Source organism: Anopheles bellator, chromosome 2 (genome assembly GCF_943735745.2).
Source record: "Anopheles bellator chromosome 2, idAnoBellAS_SP24_06.2, whole genome shotgun sequence".
Taxonomy (NCBI): Eukaryota; Metazoa; Arthropoda; class Insecta; order Diptera; family Culicidae; genus Anopheles; species Anopheles bellator.
The window spans coordinates 33,727,516-33,748,487 of record NC_071286.1 but is presented as its reverse complement, the minus strand read 5'-3'; the positions used below and the strand labels follow the sequence as shown (position 1 = coordinate 33,748,487).

General features: G+C 40.2%; 1 protein-coding gene across 41 annotated transcripts in view; it reads left to right on the top strand.

Annotated features, from left to right (window-relative positions):
* The window catches only part of LOC131208752 (modifier of mdg4-like), a 42,218-nt gene that overhangs the window by 2,425 nt on the left and 18,821 nt on the right, over window positions 1-20,972 (top strand). The window contains exons 5-7 of one of the 41 annotated variants that reach the window (XR_009156839.1): window positions 13,369-13,550; window positions 13,817-13,926; window positions 13,990-14,117. The exons of 16 other annotated variants lie outside the window; for them this stretch is intronic. Coding sequence is in view for 24 of the 25 variants with exons in the window: in XM_058201598.1 (XP_058057581.1) it covers window positions 7,438-7,937 (500 nt within the window). In the remaining variant the exon portion in view is untranslated. Of the gene's footprint in view, window positions 1-5,446; window positions 5,726-5,905; window positions 6,042-6,187; window positions 6,568-6,830; window positions 7,274-7,437; window positions 7,956-8,382; window positions 8,789-8,927; window positions 9,016-9,501; window positions 9,942-10,044; window positions 10,372-10,511; window positions 10,866-11,583; window positions 11,923-12,007; window positions 12,135-12,337; window positions 12,709-12,873; window positions 13,319-13,368; window positions 13,551-13,816; window positions 13,927-13,989; window positions 14,254-14,395; window positions 14,887-15,029; window positions 15,517-15,889; window positions 16,330-16,673; window positions 17,097-17,223; window positions 17,559-17,830; window positions 18,488-18,651; window positions 18,745-19,171; window positions 19,524-19,708; window positions 19,905-20,271; window positions 20,815-20,972 lie in introns of those variants that run through there. 24 more of the 41 variants (XM_058201624.1, XM_058201609.1, XM_058201620.1 and 21 more) reach the window with 24 other exon arrangements.

Here is a 20,972-nt window from a genome sequence, read left to right as displayed (position 1 = left end):
ATTAGTGAGAAATGTTCGTTTTATTCACGAAGTGTACAACTGCAGTCATTAGTATGTGGTATTGAATGTTTGCGTGTTTAGCTTAATCCACGCTAAGATAACTGATAACAATAGTTCGAACAGTGGACAAATCAGCAACCTTTTTAATGGTGGAGGAGCCACAGGTGGCCCAGTGTTGAATTGCGCTCTGTGCCGTAGCGAGTGATAACTATTTAGTGTGTTGCTGCGATGCGGGTGCCAAAGAAAAGTGCTAGCCTGAGTATGTCTGTGTCTAAAACAACAAAGGTATGTTAATTTTTTTCCCACCCTCTCCCGCCCACAGCAAAGATCAAGTAAAAACAATAGATTCCAGTCTACGTTGAACGTATAATGAGAAACACGAAAATAACCAATTTTAGACAACAGCTATAGATTAATGAAATGAGAAGTTCTTATACTGGCAATACTTTTTTCCTGATGCGATGTACAATACATTTCTCAATAACATTGAATGTCTATTTCACTATATAATTTACATTTCTGTCATTCCCTGTCATTGCGAACTTGTCTATACTGTCAATAACTATTCGTATACGCGAATTGTAAAAATTACTTCCGATAAATCGTTAAAACGCGGCCTTTTAAACAACAGCAGCAGTCAGAATTGATTTCAACTTCCCGCGCAAGCTTATACGCGTATAGTCAACTTACCGATTGGTCGTGACGGTGCAGACCAGACCATACAGTGCTTACAAATCGTTTTCAAATTATACTATTTAAATCGCATCCAATATCAAAATTATCGCGAGTGTATTAAAAAAGTTTAAAAAATATTTTGAAAGTAGCGATTCAATCTTAATTGATTGAACCATAGAAATTATAAAATTCCTTATTTTGACATGTGAAGTTATTGCAAAGTGAAATAGTGCTTACGGCGCGCTGTCCGTCGGTGGTAAGTATAGACGGAAGTAGTTTTTGCAGCTTCAGCCAGATTTCAACCAATAAGGAGCATCAAACAGAGGAATAAATATTGGGACTAGAAATGGAAAAAATAAGCTATAATAGAAACAGAGATCTGGTCCAGGATCTCTTCGAATGGTAACAGGTGGGTATGAATTAGTTTTAGTACACACTTTAGTTGTATGTTGAGAAAATCGTCATTTCGCGGTTTTTTCGTTCCCGTTGGTTCTTTCCACCTTGATTGACAGAACGGACGAAAATGTTTGCCTTTAATATGTTATCACTCATGTAACTGTCCAAATAAGGTTGATTGTGTAAAAATGATCTAAGCGTACGTTAACTAATCTTAGAAATGATATTAAATTGATTTGTGCCTAACACTATTAGATAGTATTAACTGCAAACATTATCGTTTTGTTCTCTTCGATTTTGTGAATGTTGTATAGCAGGGATCAGGTAAGTATTTCTATTCCAGGATTTTGCAAGCGAAAATATAAAGCAGCTGTCTAAAAAGTCATGGATTTTTTTGTTTGAATTTCAAAATTTTATTTAAGATACTTTCAATTGTTCGATTTGCGTCAAATTTGCACGAGTTTGTTGGAAAATTTGTTGCCTTCATAATGCCTCTTTTGTAGAAGGCTTCGTCGTTATTGTCTAAAAATTCGAAAAATCCATTTTCACAATTAATCTTTGATCTCAGTTTTTCATCGCTCAGGATATTTTATAATGCACGAAAAAAGTGTTATTCGCTTGGTGTAAGATCCGGAATACATGCTGTGGATGCATTAGAACTCCCAACCAAGCTCCCGGACTTTCTGGGTAGTCAATAAAGACGTGCGCAACAATTCGTTTTCCTGGTGAAACACAACACCTTTTCTGTTGGTCAATCACTAGCTTCGAACGGTGCAGTTATTGAAAGTTATTGGAAGCAATTCATAATAAACGATGCCAGCATATACTCAGTAAAACCTTTTTAGCCATTATTCCTGGTTTGGCTACCGGTTAAGCTGCTTCACGCTTAGGCCAGGACCGATTTCACACAATATTGTCGTAAGTGAACCATTTCTCATTCTCAGTACCGACCGTTTAAGAAATAGGTCGATTTCGTTCCATTTTCTCAAAAACATCGCAGATGCTCTGATTATCGAAATTGTGATAAACTTTGATTATTTCTGTAATATTATTGACTTTTTGGACGGCGGGTCTGCCTGTGAGAGGTGCAACTTAAAGATAAAAATTAATTGAAACGGGCTAACTGTAAAATGTACCGAATATTCTCTTCGTTGACCTCCATTGTTGACACCATGTAACTCACAAACGAATGGAACAAACAAAAAACAAATGGAAGCATTTTTTAAATGCAAATATCAGCTTTAAGAGAGCCTAAACTTGAAACTGTACGATAGATACTTCACGAGATTAGATATCGATCACTAAAGGCATCTATCGGGAAAACGTCCATGACATTTTAGCTAGCCTTATGTAATATAGTCTAAATTGCATACACGAATAAATGCAATCAATCAGTTTAAACTTGTTGAAGGTACAGCATTCAAACTTTTGTGATTTGGGAAAGCTGCTTGTCATGTCTCCACAAAACGATGTGTGTGATTTTCATTTTTCCACTTTTAGGAAACGAAACCGATTTGTTTGCTGGTGACCTTCTGATCAATCGACAGAAGCAACTGAGCATAATCGTGCGAAGAAAGGATTTATCAGCATGATCAAATACTCTTGCTTTGCAATATTGTCGTACAATAGAAGAGAGAAATCGCAAGAGCGAATGGAAACTCCTTTGTGAATAATTTTGCTAAATTATTGTCACAAGCGTGGAACGATGATCACTATTTTAAGTGCAAAGTATATCTTGTTATTTTTCTCACAATACGTCGAATGCGTTATTTTTCGGTTATCGAGGTCACATATTTAAATGAAATAAATTTGTGAGTGAATACTTTTGTGTGGTTGATATGCTTTTTGTCCTTAATTCATGTATGTTCCATTTTTATTGTGATTATACATTTATACAGAACCACCATTAATCCAGAAAGGATCAGGATCTATAATTTCCGATTTATCTGAGCGAACACCTCAATGCGCTTTGGCCAAGGATGTTAACTGTGCAACTATCAAGAAAGAAAAATTAGAAAAATGGCTAGCTAGCTGTTGCAGTAAGGGTAGTAGTAGTAGCGTTCCCGTCGTCTCAAACCACAAACCACTCATGTCCAAACAAAGTCATTCACACACAAAAAGAAAAGCATTAGCAAAATCATCAAAAAATACTGCAGGTTTTTCTCAATGGTTAGTAAAGTACCACGAGATAAAGAAAAATCCGGCAGAACGTAAAAAATGTGCTTCTTGCTTCGAGAAAACCCAATTAGATTCGGACGTGATACCCAGAACAAAAACAAAATAGGTCACCACTTTCTTTAACGATTGTCCAAATCAACCCTTTTTGTGCATTCTGTGTTTCACCAGAATTCATTCATTCAAGAAATTTCAGCAACAGAATGAAACGTACCTAGTGTAAACTACAGATAATACTACGAACAAATTTCTTTTCGTTGTGACATATGTATTGTATGGTCCAACAGTTGCAAAGTTTAGATATTCATATTTTTTATTAAAAGTATCTTTTGCTTTTAAAAAACGCTAATATTATGTAGTGCATTTAAACTAAATTCACACTAGCAGAAATTTTTTTGTTGATCTGTCAGAAATTATGAAATTCAACAAGTCAATCAAGTCTTTACTCTCTATCGTGATAAGTGCGTGCTGCTTCTTATCCGCCAATTACAACCGCCAAGCGGCGGTCTTGGCCTGCGACAGGAACAATGTTATGCTCTGTTTCTAAGCGTATGTCACACCGGGCTCGGAAATCGAATCTAGGCCAGCTGCGTGACCGACTGCTCTATCAACGGGCATCAATAATTCATCGTGATGAAAACATTTAAAGCGTTGAACTGCAAACGTGCACATAAGCGCTAAAATGTGCTCATATTTCGATTTATTGAATAGAGATGGAATTCACCGAGGATCTATGTAATTAAATATGTTGTTTCAAGTATTGCTTCTACTTTCCGTAAAGTTTGGATTCCCGTTTCTAACATTAAATACATCCAGTATTGGTTATGTACGTTTGTAACAAGAAGAGGTTAATTCTTGATTTTGAGACTGATAGAAGTATTCGGAGACGGCATATTATTTTATGCCGCTATACATTTAATCACGTGTGGCCGTAAGAGACCGAAGAATCAAAATAAAAAAAATAAAATCGTTATAAGCCGGAATTGCAGTTCTATTGTTATCTTCGATACGAAGTACCCATGTAATATCAATAATCCGAATAATTTATTCTTTCGTCCTTTGAGACTGAGTGTAAACTGGTTCTTCTTTTCCCCTTTGTACATCAAACCATCCTTGGTTTGTATCGCGTGCATTTTTTAAATGTAGTTTTTGTTGGTTGCCAATTTTTTAGGTTTGCTACCAGCATCCAAGAGCAATCGTGAATGTTACGGAGATTCTTCATTAAGTCTTAATGCTCCAAAACACCGTGTATCACCGCTATCAAAAGGTGGAAGGACAGGAACCAGAACAATTCCATCGATTAGTGGTGGTTCTAAATTGAAGTCAAAGAAGGATGTCGAACACTGCTCATTGGTCCAGCCTTGGAGTAGATCATCCTTTTCATCTTCCTACAAACCCAATCAAGCCGTAGTGAAGTTCATCCGATCGCAAAAGAAATGTGCTCAGCTAGTTTACGGTGGCTATATCTATAACCGAAAAATCACCCATCAGAATGGTCGAACTACTTGGCGGTGTTCCGATCTGCTGAAATATCACTGCCGAGCAACATGCGTTACCAAGCAGAACAAATTGATCAGTGTGAGACGGCAGCATCAGCACGAAAATCATCTGAGTAAGATTGTCAATAAGTTGCTGTACGATTATCCAGAAGATCTGGAAGAGTATCTTAACATTTACACGCGCGATCCAATCGATCCGATCAAACAGGAAGTGGATGTAATCGATGCTGGCGAAGAATATAAAATTGTACTGCGGACAAGCAGCGGCAGTCTCAACAATCCGATAGAGGAGGAAGAGGTGGCGACAAACTCGAAAGCTCTTGCAACCCGAGACTCCAGAAAAAGCGTTCGTGATCAAACTTAACTAAACCGTCTAACGCAACATCACTGCTGTATAAACCCTAAGCTTTGAAAGTTGCTTTGAACAGAGGTTTAATCTCTAATATTAATAAAGAAAGGTCACTATGTGTTCTTACAACGGAAAAACAATTGAAATGTGTAGTTGAATGCATTGGGAATGGAAGACAGTTTTCTCTTTTTTAGTTATTCGTCGATGTCCAAGAAACTCTAGCCTTCCCTCTATCCTATGCACTACCATACTTTATGGGAAGCGTTCGCGATAGTTACAATAAGTACTCATAAACTTATATATTTTCCTTTTTATTTTTGCCTTAATCCTTAACCGATACCAATGTTCACAGATGCAATTGAGGTGCGGTTGAGGAAAAAGGACAGTTATGAACACGTTGAAAAGGGAACCGAAAATCAGCAGACCAACGATGACAAGCAGCATATGTTTCTGAGTAGTCGGAAAGGGGGGCACCAGTTGGTGCACGGCAATTATATTTACCGATCGAACTTGCGTCGACAAGGCCGCCAGAAGAACATCATCTACTGGGAATGCGTTCACAACCGGACTCTTAAATGTCGCGGACGGTTGAAAAGCATTTCTAATAAGATCTACATTTCGAACGGCAATGGTACGTTGAATGAATTGGTTAATTCCCTATACTAGCCCTTACCTATCCTATTTTCTACTAATCAAGGACACTAACAAGCGGCTCATACTATCGGGAACACATTTTGTCTTTTCGATGGCAATGACATTGGTCTTGGTTTGTCAGCTATAACTTATGTATTTCATTTTCTTTCAATTCTAGAGGAACATAATCATGACGACGAGCGGGCACGCATCCTTGCTGCTGTTAAGGATGGAACCCTGAATTTTAAATACATACCAACGCTAAAACTCTCTAAGAAAAGTTCATTATAATAATAAATCGACAAGGAGTGTACTACCATGATACATTTTTGTCTTATAAATAATATTAACCGTTTCAGATTTTGTCTTTATTCAGGCTTTGTACAAGAGAAAATTCGTTAATAGAGAAAACTCTGGTGTCTGTTGAATTTTTCACACCTTTTTCTATTATTTGTTTTAGCTACACACGACCATTTTATGAAATCTGTAATACCGAGCCAACCGACTGTTACATTTGTGAAGAAAGACAATGGCAAACAGTCCCTAATTTATATGGGCCATACCTACACACTAAATCAGAAACGGTGCAATCTGCGTTATTGGGAGTGTTGCTATCGACGATCAGGAATGAAAACGTGCCCTTCACGAATAACAACGGAAAATCACAACATCCGTAGTGTTCGCGGTAGACACGATCATCCATCGGCTACCGGTGTAGCAGAGGCGCCAGACTTACCATCGTTCAAAGAATTTGATGTTAAAAGCAAAAGGCGTCCAGCAGGTGGCCCGTCTCGTCCGTTGGATGGCTTGCAGCATTTGCCTTGAAAGAAAAGTTAAAAAACCGACAATAAAAGCATGTCATTGGAAAAAGGTCTTTTGTTAAAAAAACGTATTTCCGAAAGTGCAAGGTATAATGCATCTGGATTGTTTTCATTAGTCATTTGAGGTGATGTTGAATAGAATTTAATTTGCTAATTACAATTAATTTGTTAGTTACAACACACGTTTCAAACAAAATCCTGCTTTAATAGACGTGATTGTTTTTGCAATGAAACTACTAGAAGTCCATAGTTGCGATATGTTTGTTCTCTTTAATCAAATAGATCAACGCAGGATTGTAAAGATGAAATGGATGGAAGATGGAAATGATGGGGAGGTGTTGGATTATCATCAGTACGATGGCGACAAGCTGCTGTTTGTGAAGAGCAGCTGGGGAAGAAAACATTTACTGTACCAAGGATACTTATATTTCCCGAACAAACGCGTTAAATCGACCAACACCACATATTGGCGCTGCACGTTTTCGAACCGTCGGAATGATCCATCGCCATGTAATGCTCGTTGTAGAGTGCGCGATGGTCGGCTCGTAGGACAGTACGGCGAGCACAACCATCCACAGGAAATTAAACAGATATATGGCAAGATGCTCTATACGCAATACTCCATCAACGATCCTTAATCAATTAGTGATAGCTAATGCACAATACAGCAGAGACGCAATGTTGCAAGAGGCAAGAGCGTATTCCCATGCTGAACATGCTTCCTTGAAGTGCAAATAAAACGAAAAAATGTTGAAACCCTTACTATTATCTCACTACTGACAAGGTGTTTTTATTTACTTCTAGCTATCGTTACAAGTACCCGCGATGCTGCATGCAGTGTCTTACTAATGATCTTGTTTTTCTGTGTTCTCTTTATGCATTTTAAAAGACCGTCTCCATGTAAATGATTCTGGCGGTAACGAAACCTTCAAAAGTAGCACACTACCCGAGCTCAAATTCATCAAGAGTCCCTGGTCGACGCCCTGTCTGGTGCTGAACGACTACTTGTACAACTGCCACAGTACGCGTGGCGACATTGCTTACTGGCGGTGCCATAACTATTCACGCAAAATCAAGGAAGAACGATGCAGGGCACGGTGTGTCATCAAGAAAGGCCAGCTAAGTGCGTTGACCGGAGCCCAGCATAATCATCTGCCACACACGGAAAAGATCCAGTGGATTATCCGCAGAAATCATCCAAACGAAGAGCACGAGCTACTACACAACACAAAGCAGTATCAAGAAGAGCAGCAGCAACAAATGTCATTAATTAAAACACGCAGTCAAGTTGTTGAAGCTCCGGGCGATATAACGATGCCCGCAAGCTTAGCTTCTGCTACGACAACATCCAAAATCGAACAGTGTGCCCTGCCTGTGGTGGAGTTGTAGTGGGTATTGGAGTAGGAAGTACGTAAAGTGTAAAGTGTTGGCGATAAATGGAGCTTTGTGCATTCAATTGCTGTTGAGCGAAGCCAATTGCATGCCATAAAAATCTATAGAACCAACAAAGCAACAAAGAGCAAAGTTCATTCCTCTTAACGCAATATTGATTAGTTACGGGTAGATAACTATCTAATTTGTTATATATCGCAATATTAATTCGATAATATTTACCTCTGAGCCACAGTCATGAAGTGTATTTATGTAGTCAATATTTATCACTCCCAAATGCAAATGCGATGCCTCATCAAAAAAACGAACATGTGTCCATTACTGTGTCAATCCTTTTTTTTAACACGTTTTATGTCAAAGTTGTGTTATATTTGTAATCTTTAACATTTCAGATTCATACTTACGAAAATGTTTGTGTCTTCCTCTTTTTTCAATTAATCAGACGCAGTCGACGGGGATTGCCTCCCCTGCATTCGGAGCCAGCGTGGAGCGCCGCTTCTGACCAAGGATCGGTTTATTTACCGCTGCGAGCGAACCCGTGACGATCGATCTTACTGGCTCTGCATACGGTACAAGACCAATAAGTGCAACGGGCGCCTCATTTGTGAGGGTAACATAGTGCGTAAGGAAACGAGCCACTGCCACCCTGATGACCGCCGGCGGATTTCGCAGTCCGAACTTGTGATGCTCGATCTTAAGGGAATCAAGTTTCCCACCTGGAAGGAGCTGCCACGAAAGATCCAAAGAAGGAAAAAGATCATACAATAAGTGGAGAATTAGGAGCTTCGTGAGACGCCACTGTAAGCCAGAAACGCTGAGCTTTCACTCAAAAATCACTAAAACATTTAATAAACTTTAGTCAGTATGTTGAAAAAGCAGCGTTGAAATATCATTTCACTATTCTTCAACTTGCACATGTGATGGTCAAAACAACTATATGTTTATATATATATATAACTTTTGTTCTTTTATTGTCCCTTTTTAAAGCTATTTCTAAGATGGAATTCATCTCCAGCCAGCGTGGATATCCGCTCCTGGTGATGAATGGTTACTTGTACCGAAAGAATCGAGGCAACTATTGGCGATGCATACGGTGAGAGAGGATACAGTGAAATTCAGTCACTATTTTTCATCAATTTCACATTCCCAGGTTTTGGGACACTGACTTGCTACTTTATCTTTATTTTCTGCTCAGATGTACCAAGAACAGATGCCACAGCCGTTTAATCATCCGAAAAGGCCATGCCGTATCGTCCTACGATAAACACACGCATGGACCGGAGACCAGCAAAATTCAACGTGGTCGACAGGCTTTACGAGCTCAAATGCTTTCGAAACCCGAAAGTTTCGAGGAAACTAATTGTTTAAGTTTTTTTCAAAACTAACGCGCGTGCTGAATGTTTTGAGAAAACGGACTTGAAATAAATGGTGCAATGTGGACGTCCGCCACACGATGTGTTTAATTTTAATGGTCTTTTTAACAGGGATCTTGTGGACTGTAAAAAAAAAATGTTGAAAAGATATTGTCTTATCATTCATGATTTTCCATCTCCGCTTGCAGATATTCAACTTAACCATACGTCGATCCCGGAGCGACCACCAGCACTGAACAATTTCACGCCGGTACCGAAACGCTGGTACACGGCTCCGTTAGTGTTCGCCCGGAATCGACGCGGAACGCAGAATCTGCATTTTCGCGGCTACGTGTACGTCCAGAAGAAGCGCTACCATCGCACGATGAACTGGGTCTGTTGCAAGGGCGCCAATCCACAAATGGGGATACGTTGCAAAGCACGGGTTTCAACGGAACGCAATAATAAGATTAGATTTGGAGAACATCATCATAACCATCCTCCCACGACGACGACGACGACGTGTTTCATGTGGGCCGAAGAGATTGTTTGTAGAGCAGAGGACGGGAAGAACAAAGATGTTAACAACAGTAATAACAGTCCTCTAGAAACAAATAAAGGAAGTTAAAAACGATTCTCCAGAACTTAGGTTCGTTGATTAAATATGCATTTGTAGCAGATTACAAAGTTCTTGTTTTGCTCATTGGTGCCGTGACCGTTCCGATTTAATCATGTTATTTTATCATTTTCAGGTATCCTCCGTTCCTCGTTCGCGTACGATGTGCGTTATCAACTGATCAACAACCGTAAAGGTGGAATGAATTTACATTGTCGGGGGTATGTTTATCGGCGGAAGGCAATTTTTTCCAACACTACGAACTGGGTATGTGCGAACCCACTAACGAGCCGCAGTGCGATCATCGGCTATCCGGGACGCTGCGCTGCTCGCTGTGTAACGGACGGCGAGGGTGGTATTAAGTTTAGTAAAAAGTATCACAACCATGCCCCACTGGACTGGAGTGTTGGCTACAAGCGAAAAGATGATCAGACGAAAATGCGTCCCTGGTGCTAGTCGGAGTAAAGAGAGGAATAAAAGCACGCTTTTAGCGGAACTATTCGTGCAATGTTACATTTTGGTTCTCTGTTTTCGAACAATCCCACCTTTTCGATTTGTTACTTGGGTTCTTCTTTTATTCATTTACAATTTTGTTCATTACAGTGTCCTTCAAAGATCTACCAGCGAGCAAATGGTTGACGGAACAGCGTTTTCAAATCGTGCATAATGGAAGTGGAGGAAAAATCATGCAATTCCTTGGTTTCTCGTACCGGAAGGAGGCTAGCTTTCGAACCACTACGAATTGGGTGTGCCGGTGGAAAGAGAACGATCGCCGGTGTCAAGCCCGACTCGTTCAACGATTGCTCGATGGCGCGTTGAAGCTTAACCGACATCAACATAACCACCCAGCTTCTTAGAACCAAAACTAAAACGAAATTAACAAATCAAAATATGCTTTTCCCCAGAGAAGTAATTACCGAAATAAAACATTTATTTCCTAAACATTAGTACCAATTATTGACGGTAGTGTGCTCTGGTGTTCAATGCACCAGTATCCATCGACACTCGCGCCACCGTTATCTAACGTACGCTTTCGTTCTTTTCTTCATTGTTCTCACCATTCAAGGGCTTGCATCAACGAAACTGTGCGAAGCCACCGACCACTTGTTAGAGCAGAGCGTTGCAGTGTTCTCGATAACTATGCGCGGCAAGGAACAGTTGCTTTACCTCGGACAACCGTTTGTGTTCGAAAAAATGGTCCTGTCGACGGGTGGTGAACCGAAAAAGATCTGGCGCTGTAACCAGTGGTGGAATCAAAAGTGTCGGGCACGTGTGTACACGATCGCACAGCGTGTCACGCCACTTAATCGGTTTCACACGCACAGTGATATCGTGAAGCGAAAGCAACGCGTCAGGCGACGTCCAACGGAATTGCCCGAACACTCTCCAAAGGGTCTCCAAAGTGCAGCAACAGCAGATATACTGTTAATGCCGGCAGACAAACGGCATGGGAAAAAATCCAAAAAGAGCATTCTCTCCAACTTTAAATAGCAAAAATTGACAGAATAAATCTTTAGAGCATAAAAGCTGTTCGTCTCAATCGTCCTACAGCAGAAAAAATCCAAATCAGCCCTTATTAAATACAAAAAGGCCATTAAATGTGAAATTAACCGTCAACGAATGTAGCAAACGTCTCTAACACAATGCTTTCAATTTTACACCCTTTCTCGCTCAGCAAAACCGGCCGACTCGAAAGCCACAGAATGTAAACAACATCAAAAAGGGAAGTGTTCTCAAAGGGTACAAAACAAGCCACCAGAAAAGGTAAAACCTAGCAAGGATAACGATAGCGCTAGGAAAAAAGTCGAAAAGGTACCGCTACATGCCGGCAGTGCCGTATATATCGCGACGAAAGACTTACTGTCGATTTATACCTCAAAGCCGGCCCTCTACACCAGCCGTTTGATCGAGCTGATGTTCGGGGTGGAAACGCTTCGCTTAAGAGCGGCAGCGGCTGGTCAAACAGGCGATGTTCTCTCCACGTTAGACGCAACCATCCTCGATGCTGTTATAAGTGAGTAGTCCTAGCCACATACCGAAAACAGGGAAATATCCACTGATTGATTAACGTATCGCTCGATTCCTTCTTATGCTTCCAGCGCACGTTGTTCACGTTTTTCAACAACAAAAACAAAGCGTTTCAAAAAACATGGTGCAAAACTTCATCCGCAATCGGCTGGACAATTTGCGACACCGAAATCCGTCGTAGTTTAGCGAAAATGCACAAAAAAAAATTTTTATAGTAAAGATAAAGTTGGTCATACAAATATTAAAACAAATTCGGTGTGTGCTTTTCTTTTCTAACTGTGTGTGCAAAAGTGAACAAAATTTCAAAGGTTTTTTAAAAGTAGCTTCGCTTATGATCGACGTCTTCTTCCTTTCATGTATTGTTAATAACTAAAACTGTTTTTATTTTAACTTTTTCCCAGCACCGTCTGTCACAAATAATCGCAGTTCGGACAGGAAAAAGATATATGACATCTCTCTGATAAACCGCGATGATGTGGAGCTGACCGAAAGCATCTCTGGTACGCGGCGGCTCATGTATAAAAACTATATCTATCATCGCAACATAAAGACGGCCACCAGTGAGTATTGGCGCTGTGCGAAGGCGGCCCGTTTGAAGTGTAAAGCAACGATTGTTACCAACGAGAAGACGATTCGCAGCAACAACATCGAGCACAATCACGTACCAATGGGTCGACTTTTATACGGAATGGGTGTCAATCTTAAGCGAAATTTGATCAGGACCAGAGATTTAAATCAATAAATCATGCTTAGCAATTGCGAGAATTTGTCAGTTACTACCGCCTAGTTGTGTGTCAACGAACAAGCAACGATAAAGGTGGACGATTCCAATGTTCTGTGCATCTGTGCAAACGCATCTTTAAATGTTCAATTGTAAGGAAGCTTCGCTTCGCTAAACACTACTTTTCTATAGTACTTTCATTTTCTTCTCTTGTAGCAATCTTCATCGCGATCAGTGCCAGAAAGCAGCTGATAAAGTTGCACGACAAAATATATCGTAAAACTACCGGACGGGCGTACCGTAGTTATTGGAATTGCATCGAGTACGGTTGCCAAGGGGAAATCATCCTGCAAGAGCTAAGAGGTGGTCAGATTAAGATTACCGCGGCCCACAACGATGATTGTACGTCAGATTATCTAAAAAATCGCCCTGCAGACAAAATGCATTTGAACGAAAGCGAAATCACTCGGTTAGCAGAGAGTTTGTTGAATGATAGCGCAAGTTCCGTTTCGATGCTAAAAGATCACCCAACCCTACACAAAAGATGAATAAAAAAGCTATTTTACAGTACAGGGTATTCTATGTACTTACACTGTACCAGTCGTCAGCACTTTTTGTAGTTGTGATTAATGCCTGTACAAATGTAACGCAACGACCACGCATATTAAAGCACAAACTTTTGCTTCCATTTTTATTTATCGATCTTTGCAGGACCAATACGGTACATCGAGGGATTCCGAGGGAGTCGGAAACTCAAGGTCGGCAGTTATACGTTTACCAAAAACAAAGAGTGCACGAACAAAACGTATTGGTCGTGCGCTAGGGCTGCCCTGCACCGATGCAAGGCGCGCGTGCTCACCTACTCCCAGAAGAATGGTGAACAGACCCTAATCGTACGTTATCCCTCGCACAACCATGCGCCATTCTAGTATCACGAGGTCACTAACGATCCAAACGGCATTACCAAATAAAGCGAGTCCATCCATTCGGGTCAAATTGTGTTTTGTTATTCTTTTCTAAGATAGTAATTTTTCCTTCCATGCTTAGTGTCCGAAAATAACCTAGAATTGCCTTTGTGCTCTTTAATCTGAACCATATAAACAGGTATCAACTGAAATTCTTTTACTTTGTTTTCTGTTCCATGTTCCGGTGTGTGAAGTGTCGTACATCGTCGGACAACGTGGGTGCTTACTGCTATTAGTGAATGGGTTCCGTTTCGTAAAAAATCGCAAAGGTAACGATAAAATCTATTGGGTGTGCGCGAAAAAGGTAACTATCCGATTTTGTCCAGATGTTTGATATTTTGAATCTAACATCTTTGAGCCTTTACAGGGAAGCACCCACTGTCGAGCACGAGTGGTGACAACTTCAGTGTGCCCGTACACTGTCCCAACGCTGTTGCAGTCCACTGGAGATCATAACCATGGTACTGCAGCAACAATCCGGCGGAAGCGAAACCCTAACGCTAATATGTTAACCGGTCGGGAATCCGTAACAAACAAAGATTGGTCGAAAAGGGAAAAGGGATCGAAAACAGACTGAACGCCAGAAGAAGTTGATTAAAACCTTCACTTTTGGCTAAGAACAAAACGATGAGATGAAATAAAAATAAAACCTAGCCGTTGTCTATTTGCACATCGTTCTTTTAGTTTAGGACTTTATATTAATTGCCTGTACAAACATTTTAACTAATAATTCTATTTTGTTATTGCAATTTCTATTGTACTACGCTCTGCAGGAAAACTATTCGAGGAAATGAGTCACCTAACACGATTAGACACCAAAGGAATGAAAATTGAGCAGACGCAATTACTGACTTTCGTAGACGTTTGTGAACAATATCAGAACCAGCAGTATCCGAGCCACCAAAAGAAGCCGAAGCAAAAACGGAAGCAACCGCAGTTACGGAAAAGTCAGCAACTTCAGCAACACGAATTAAAGGAATTAAGTTATGGTAAACTGCAGTATGCCGTCGGCCGTGGTAATAATGTTCTAATTTATGACGGCCATCGTTACATAAAGAACAATGTTTATGCCGGCAAAACTTACTGGAAATGTTCAAAATGGCATACGCAATGTAAGGCACGGGCAATTACCGACATGTCGGATCCGAACCACTGCACGGTGAAAAATACACACAATCATAGACTGTCGATCGATTCGTAGAACTTCAAACGTAACCAACAGAACTGGCCCTCAGATAGGCTAATAAATTATGTTTCCGTACGATTTTATGCGTTTGAATATTCTAATTTTTCTAGTTCTTTCAGCTAGTAAGCATTTACTTACTGGTGGAAAAAAAATATGCAAAAACAGAATGGCTTAAACACTAACATATTATTTTTTCATCTGGTTTCGGTTGTGCATTTCAGGCAGCTCCACGTCATATGTGAATACCGTTTGGCATCAATACCGTACACAACTTCCCGAGTACACCTACAAACAATCGCAACGAAGTGGTCGTCGGCTGCTAGTCGTGAACGGCGTGACGTTTTTTCGAAACCGACAACGGATCAACAAACAGTATTGGAAGTGCAGCCAGTACTACAAGTGTCGCTGCCCTTGTATTGCTGTAATAGAGGAACAAACTTTACAGATTAGTCTTAGGCACTGTCATAATCACGATACCACAACCAAATCTACGACGACTTCTACTATTCTTGGTGGTACTGGTGTTAGTAGCACTAGAGGACGAGAAAAGGCACGTAATGGCCGAATGTCCACTTCGGGCACAGCTCAAGAAACTCTCGTCAGTGAGCGCCACCTAACCTGCTCGTCCGTACAGCTGTCACCAACTCGGCCACCGCCCCCGTCGCTACCGGTGTTAGACCATTACGACTAGATCGTGTCCATACAGGAGCTGGGGGAATAGGTTTCGAGTAGGAATGTAAAAATAAACAAAATTAAGAGTAATGAAATGAAGTCGAGACAGGCAGAGCGCAAAATAGAAATTGAGATAGGAAGAATACTATGAAAGAAAATTGATTGAATTAAAAAATCTCTGCCGTGAGCAGAAGTTTAGTTATTAGATGAAATTATTATAAATTTGGTTTTGTTGTTTTTCTTATATATTTAAGACCACGGCAGCATTGCAATTGGAATTGCTTAAATCTTTACTAATTTAACATGTTTTTTCTGTTTTCGGTTTATTTTCGCCTTCTTCGTCGGATTGCCTTCAAACTGTCACCCGCTAATAACACTGCAAACCTACGGCCCACCTTTCCCAATGAAGCAGACATTTACTTCACGAAGTCGTCGCGGGGCCGGCCGGCCATCATCATAAATGGTATGAAGTATCTATTCATGTCCGAGAACAATAAACGCATTGTATGGCGGTGTTCGGCGATGGCCACGGATAAGCTGAAGTGCCCGGCAAGGATACTACAATTTAAGAATCCGGAACGCTTCGTCATTCACCGAGAAAAGCAGCACATACACGCACCGCTCAAACGAAACAAACCGAACTTCCAGACAAACGCAGTTTGTGAATATAGTTTTTGAATATTTTGACGTAGTTTGTCACAGAACTCTAAGACAGATTCCGTGGTAGTCAAGATGCAGAAGGTGTGTTAGGATAATATGTGTAATTAAATGAAATGCAATTTATTTTATTTTACATGTTTTATACGGGCGGCGGGCGTGTACGTTTGTGTATCGAACAATAGATTGATCTTTAATCTTTTCAGAGTGGCTCCAAATTCGGTTATCTTAATGGATATTCACGGATGGAACTGTTTAAGATTTTTAGAAATTGAACATCAACATGTTAGTTAAGAAAGAAATTTATTGTAAGTTCAAAAAGCACAGGATAACAAATCCAAGTTAAAATGATAATAAAATAACAAAATCGAACATGTTGAACTGTGATCGTACTGCTGCAACCATTGACCGGCAATCCTGAGTTAAGGATTTTGGTTTGGTTCCATTTTTACTTGATTTCATAATTGCTTGGACGCGATAATGCACAAAAACAATACTAATCGAATTATGCTTCTATTTTTCGTTTGCCAAAACAGGTACCAAGAGAGAAACAGGTCAAGTGGAACACAACAGTAACATAACGTACACAAAAAGTCAAAAGGGCAAAATGCAGCTTGCTTATGAAGGATTCTACTACGTCAAAGAAAAGAAAATACACAACAAGGAGTATTGGCGGTGCATTTACTATACCACCAAAATCAAGTGCCATGGCCGTTTGCACATGGTTGGTAGCCAGGTGTTTCAAGGAACAGCTCATAATCACATAGCTAAACGCTTCGGGCGTGCCGACTATAAGCGCCTTTCCGAAATTATCCTTAAGTATGAGGATGCTCCTAAAAAACAACAAACAAACACGATGAAAACGATTAAGCAAGAGGACAAAAGGTTCTGAGAAATCCGCATGGAGCTTCTATCAAATTCATAGCGTCAGTCGTGTTTTCATAAATAAACATGTTTATTGTATCGTATTTTTTAAATATCTACTACATTGTTATTGAGTGATGATAATCATTGTATATTATTTTTTACTATCACTAGCAGAAATAATATTTTGTACCATTTTGTGGTTTTTAATTATACTTTTAGATAAGCTTCCTTCGAACTTATGGATGAATGTGAAGAAGACACAGATAGAATTTACCAACACGCAACGCGGACGCACGATGTTAAACATTGGTGGTTACAAATTTGTGCAAAACAGAGAAAGTACAAAAAACATATTCTGGCGTTGTGCACGCTATGTGAAATATGGCTGTCGTGCATCTTGTGTCACGTCTAAGGATGTTACTAATGAATATTTGGTACGCCTCGCGGGAAGTTCACACAGCCACGCACCGGAAGATGGTCAATCACGTCCCTGCAACACCCATGATAAGATGGGCACAGACGAGCACAAACCGATTTAAATCATAAGCAAATAGCTCGGTTCCGTATTTTGTATCAATGGTTATTTTTGGATCAAATCACAACATATGCTTAACTATGACTTGAAATAAGCTGTATTGATGAATGTGTTTTAATTTCGCGATTTTCAATAAAACATAAACCATGGAACTATATTTTTAAAGCGTTCCTTGGAATCACTTCTATTTCACGCTACCTGCTGCAGCGTTAATGTTAGTAAAGGATCAATGATATAATTATCTTTTTATTCATCACACTAACATTATTTCGCATCTCACTTTTCTTCCAGAAGCTGATGCTATGTACAGGTCGTACGCAGCGCTGGGAGCCGTGCCAATGGAAGTAACTAAACCTTTTAAAGTAACCAAACAGATCGAGATAGCAACATTCGGATTGTCGCAGCGAGGTGCAAAAAAGCTTATCTTCAAAGGCTACGAATATGTTAAAGATCGAGACTTCCCTGATTCTACCAACTGGCGATGTGCACTGTTTAGGCGACGTAAATGTCGCGCCCGCGCCATTACAAAGGAGGTGCGCGGTGTAACGTTGGTGCGCCCTTCAAATTTACCCCATTGTCATTCTATAAATGATTATCGCAAAATGCATTACCCCACCAGTACAAGTTAGAACATGTTTCACGCCCTGTTAAACTAAGTTAAAGTACGTACTGTTCCTAATGCCAGTAGAACGTGTCGAATGCGCGGCTCCCCCATTTCCTCTGATTCGACTAGCTATCCAATGTCGCTGTTGAATGGGAAGCAAAGTAACTGGAGGCAACAAGAGTGGCCGACTTTTGGCTAACAATAGACGCGTGAGAACAAATGTTTCTCCAGGACCAAACTATCCTGAGCAAGTTTACGAGAAAATCTTCTAGCAGGTAGTAGTGGCCGCGTAAAATAAAGTACGATAGGACATGATAAGCCCTATGTTAATGGTAGTAACCAACGCAAACAAAATAAAGATAAACTCGAACTCTTGATATGAAAAAACCAAAGGAGAAAACTGAAAACGAACTTTAGTAACCATTGGACTTTGTCATGACTTTTTATTTTTCCATTTTTAACAATGTGTTTTCTAATGCTTTTGTTTTATTTCATCAATGCTTTTTAGGTAAGCTTTTCGAAGCAGTCTTCGGCACCACTAGGCGTGGTCACCAAATGCTGCTGTACGAAGGCCACGGTTATGTTCGGGAAAAACAAAAGGGTAGAATTTCCAATTGGAAGTGTTCACTCCATGCCAAGTATCGGTGCAAGGCGCGTGCCGTGACCAGAATAGACAATGGCGAGGAAGTTATGCGAATCACGTGTAACATTCATTCACATGAGCGGTTTGCCCATCTTACGTCCAAATTACGGAGCTAAATTACGGATGAAAACAATAATATTAATAAATGGATATGCTAATCATCGTTCGAGTCGATGCATACTTTTCTATTCGCAAACAGACTTGACGCTATTATGTATTCTTAAATGCAGATGAGATGTGTTTCCTGCTTTAAACCCGATAAATTGACTTGGTCATAAAAAAGTGATTTGTAACATTAAAAAAAAATGGTCCACGGACACTCTCCCATTGCTTGTTTAATCAGTTTATCATAGTACTAAGAGATCATTATTTGTTTTCTTTCTAGGTATTTACGTGCCGGCCGTGTTCGGGAAGACACGTCGTGGCCAAATGAAATTGCTTTACGATGGGCATGCTTTCACCAGAGACCGGCAGTCAGTTAAAACGTGCAACTGGAAGTGTTCACTATTCACCCGTTATCGATGCCGTGCCCGTGCTGTTACGAAAGATATCGCCGGTGTAATTCATATGAAAGTGACGAACATTGCACACTATCACCCGAGGGAAGAGTACAAACTTTCGACAAAAATAAAAAAAGACCCACCATTAGCTTAGATGTCCAGCAACCCGGCCAGTTGCATTGCACTGGCGTAAGATGCTTGTATTTATGGCTATTTTCTGCGATTTTTGTGAGACACAAAAAAAAATTACGGATTTTTGATGAATAATAATAATAATACATAAAGTGGTGTTTCCTATTTCATCGCAAAATGAAATACTTTTGCCCTTCTGATTAGATGATCTTTGCCAGACGGTTGTTGGGTGTTGTTCTCTAAAAATGCACTATATTAAATGTGTTATTCATCTGTTCGGCATGTTTCAGATCTCAAGGCGACTTTCAACGAGCGTGCATTTTTTGAGTTTACCTCCCGTGGAACACAGTGTCTGGTGTACGATGGATATTATTTTAGTAAAAATAAAACCGCTGACAATGGCAGTCGTGTTAATTGGAAATGCCGCTTTTATCAACGGCTTCGCTGCAAAGCTCGAGCACTAACGAAGATCATCGATGGATGCGAGTACGTTAAAGTGTCTAATAACGAACACACTCATGCACGGGAGATGAAATCTGGCAAACGGAAACGAAAACTCAAGCTTGAAGCCCTGAGTAGGTTATAGGGGGAAGACAGACGAAAGTGTTGAAATTCTCGGAGTCTTCTGTACAGAATTCATCATCGCCGCCGTTACCATGTCTAACAGATCGATCGATGTGCTATTATTAAACAAATTAGAATCCGTTGAAGGAAGTTTAATAAAGTGTCCAGAACCCTCAGTAACTAGCGTCCGGATGAAGTTCACTACTAACCAGAAACTGAAGCCTGAACTGAATTACTGCACTACACTAAAGATTCAATCTGATTATTTCTTAATTTGGTTCATTTGTAGGCAAAGGTCTCACTCTAGAACTGGCACAATTCGGATCGACGCAGAGAGGAAAACCGCTACTCATCATCGATGGGTACTGCTACATACGGAATGGTGAATTTCATGGCACAATCAATTGGCGCTGTTCATTTCACCGTCAACAAAGATGCAAAGCAAAGGCAATTACGGTTAAGCGCGATGGACGGGAGTACGTTAAGCTGACCAAATCAACCCACACTCATTCACCCACAATGATGATGAGTAGTCTGAACTACTATACTATTCAACAAACCAAGCAGCGATCAAATCGCACCAGAACGAATCGTTCCAATAATCCCTAGCGTTCGTCTTTTTCGGTTTCTGCGTTCAACATGATGTGTTGGCAATTGTTTTGTTAAAAAAAAATTTCCATTTTCTTCCGTTTGTGGTAATAGTTGTAAGTAAAATCGTTCTGTCAGAAATCACTAAATATTGTGTTTATGTAATAATTTGTCCACTACTGTGTTTATCAACATTAAGTTACTGATTGATCAGACGAGTCTGCGGAATGTCCGGTGTAATTCCATGTTTCCTAATGTTCCTTTTTTCCATTTCAGGATGTTCTTATCTGGCTACAACCGACGAGGGATCTTGGCCTGCTTCAGGGAACCCTTCCGCGGCTCGCGGTCGAGATCCTTTGTCCAGCACATTTAAATACGCTATGGATCCAGGAAGTTCAGAAA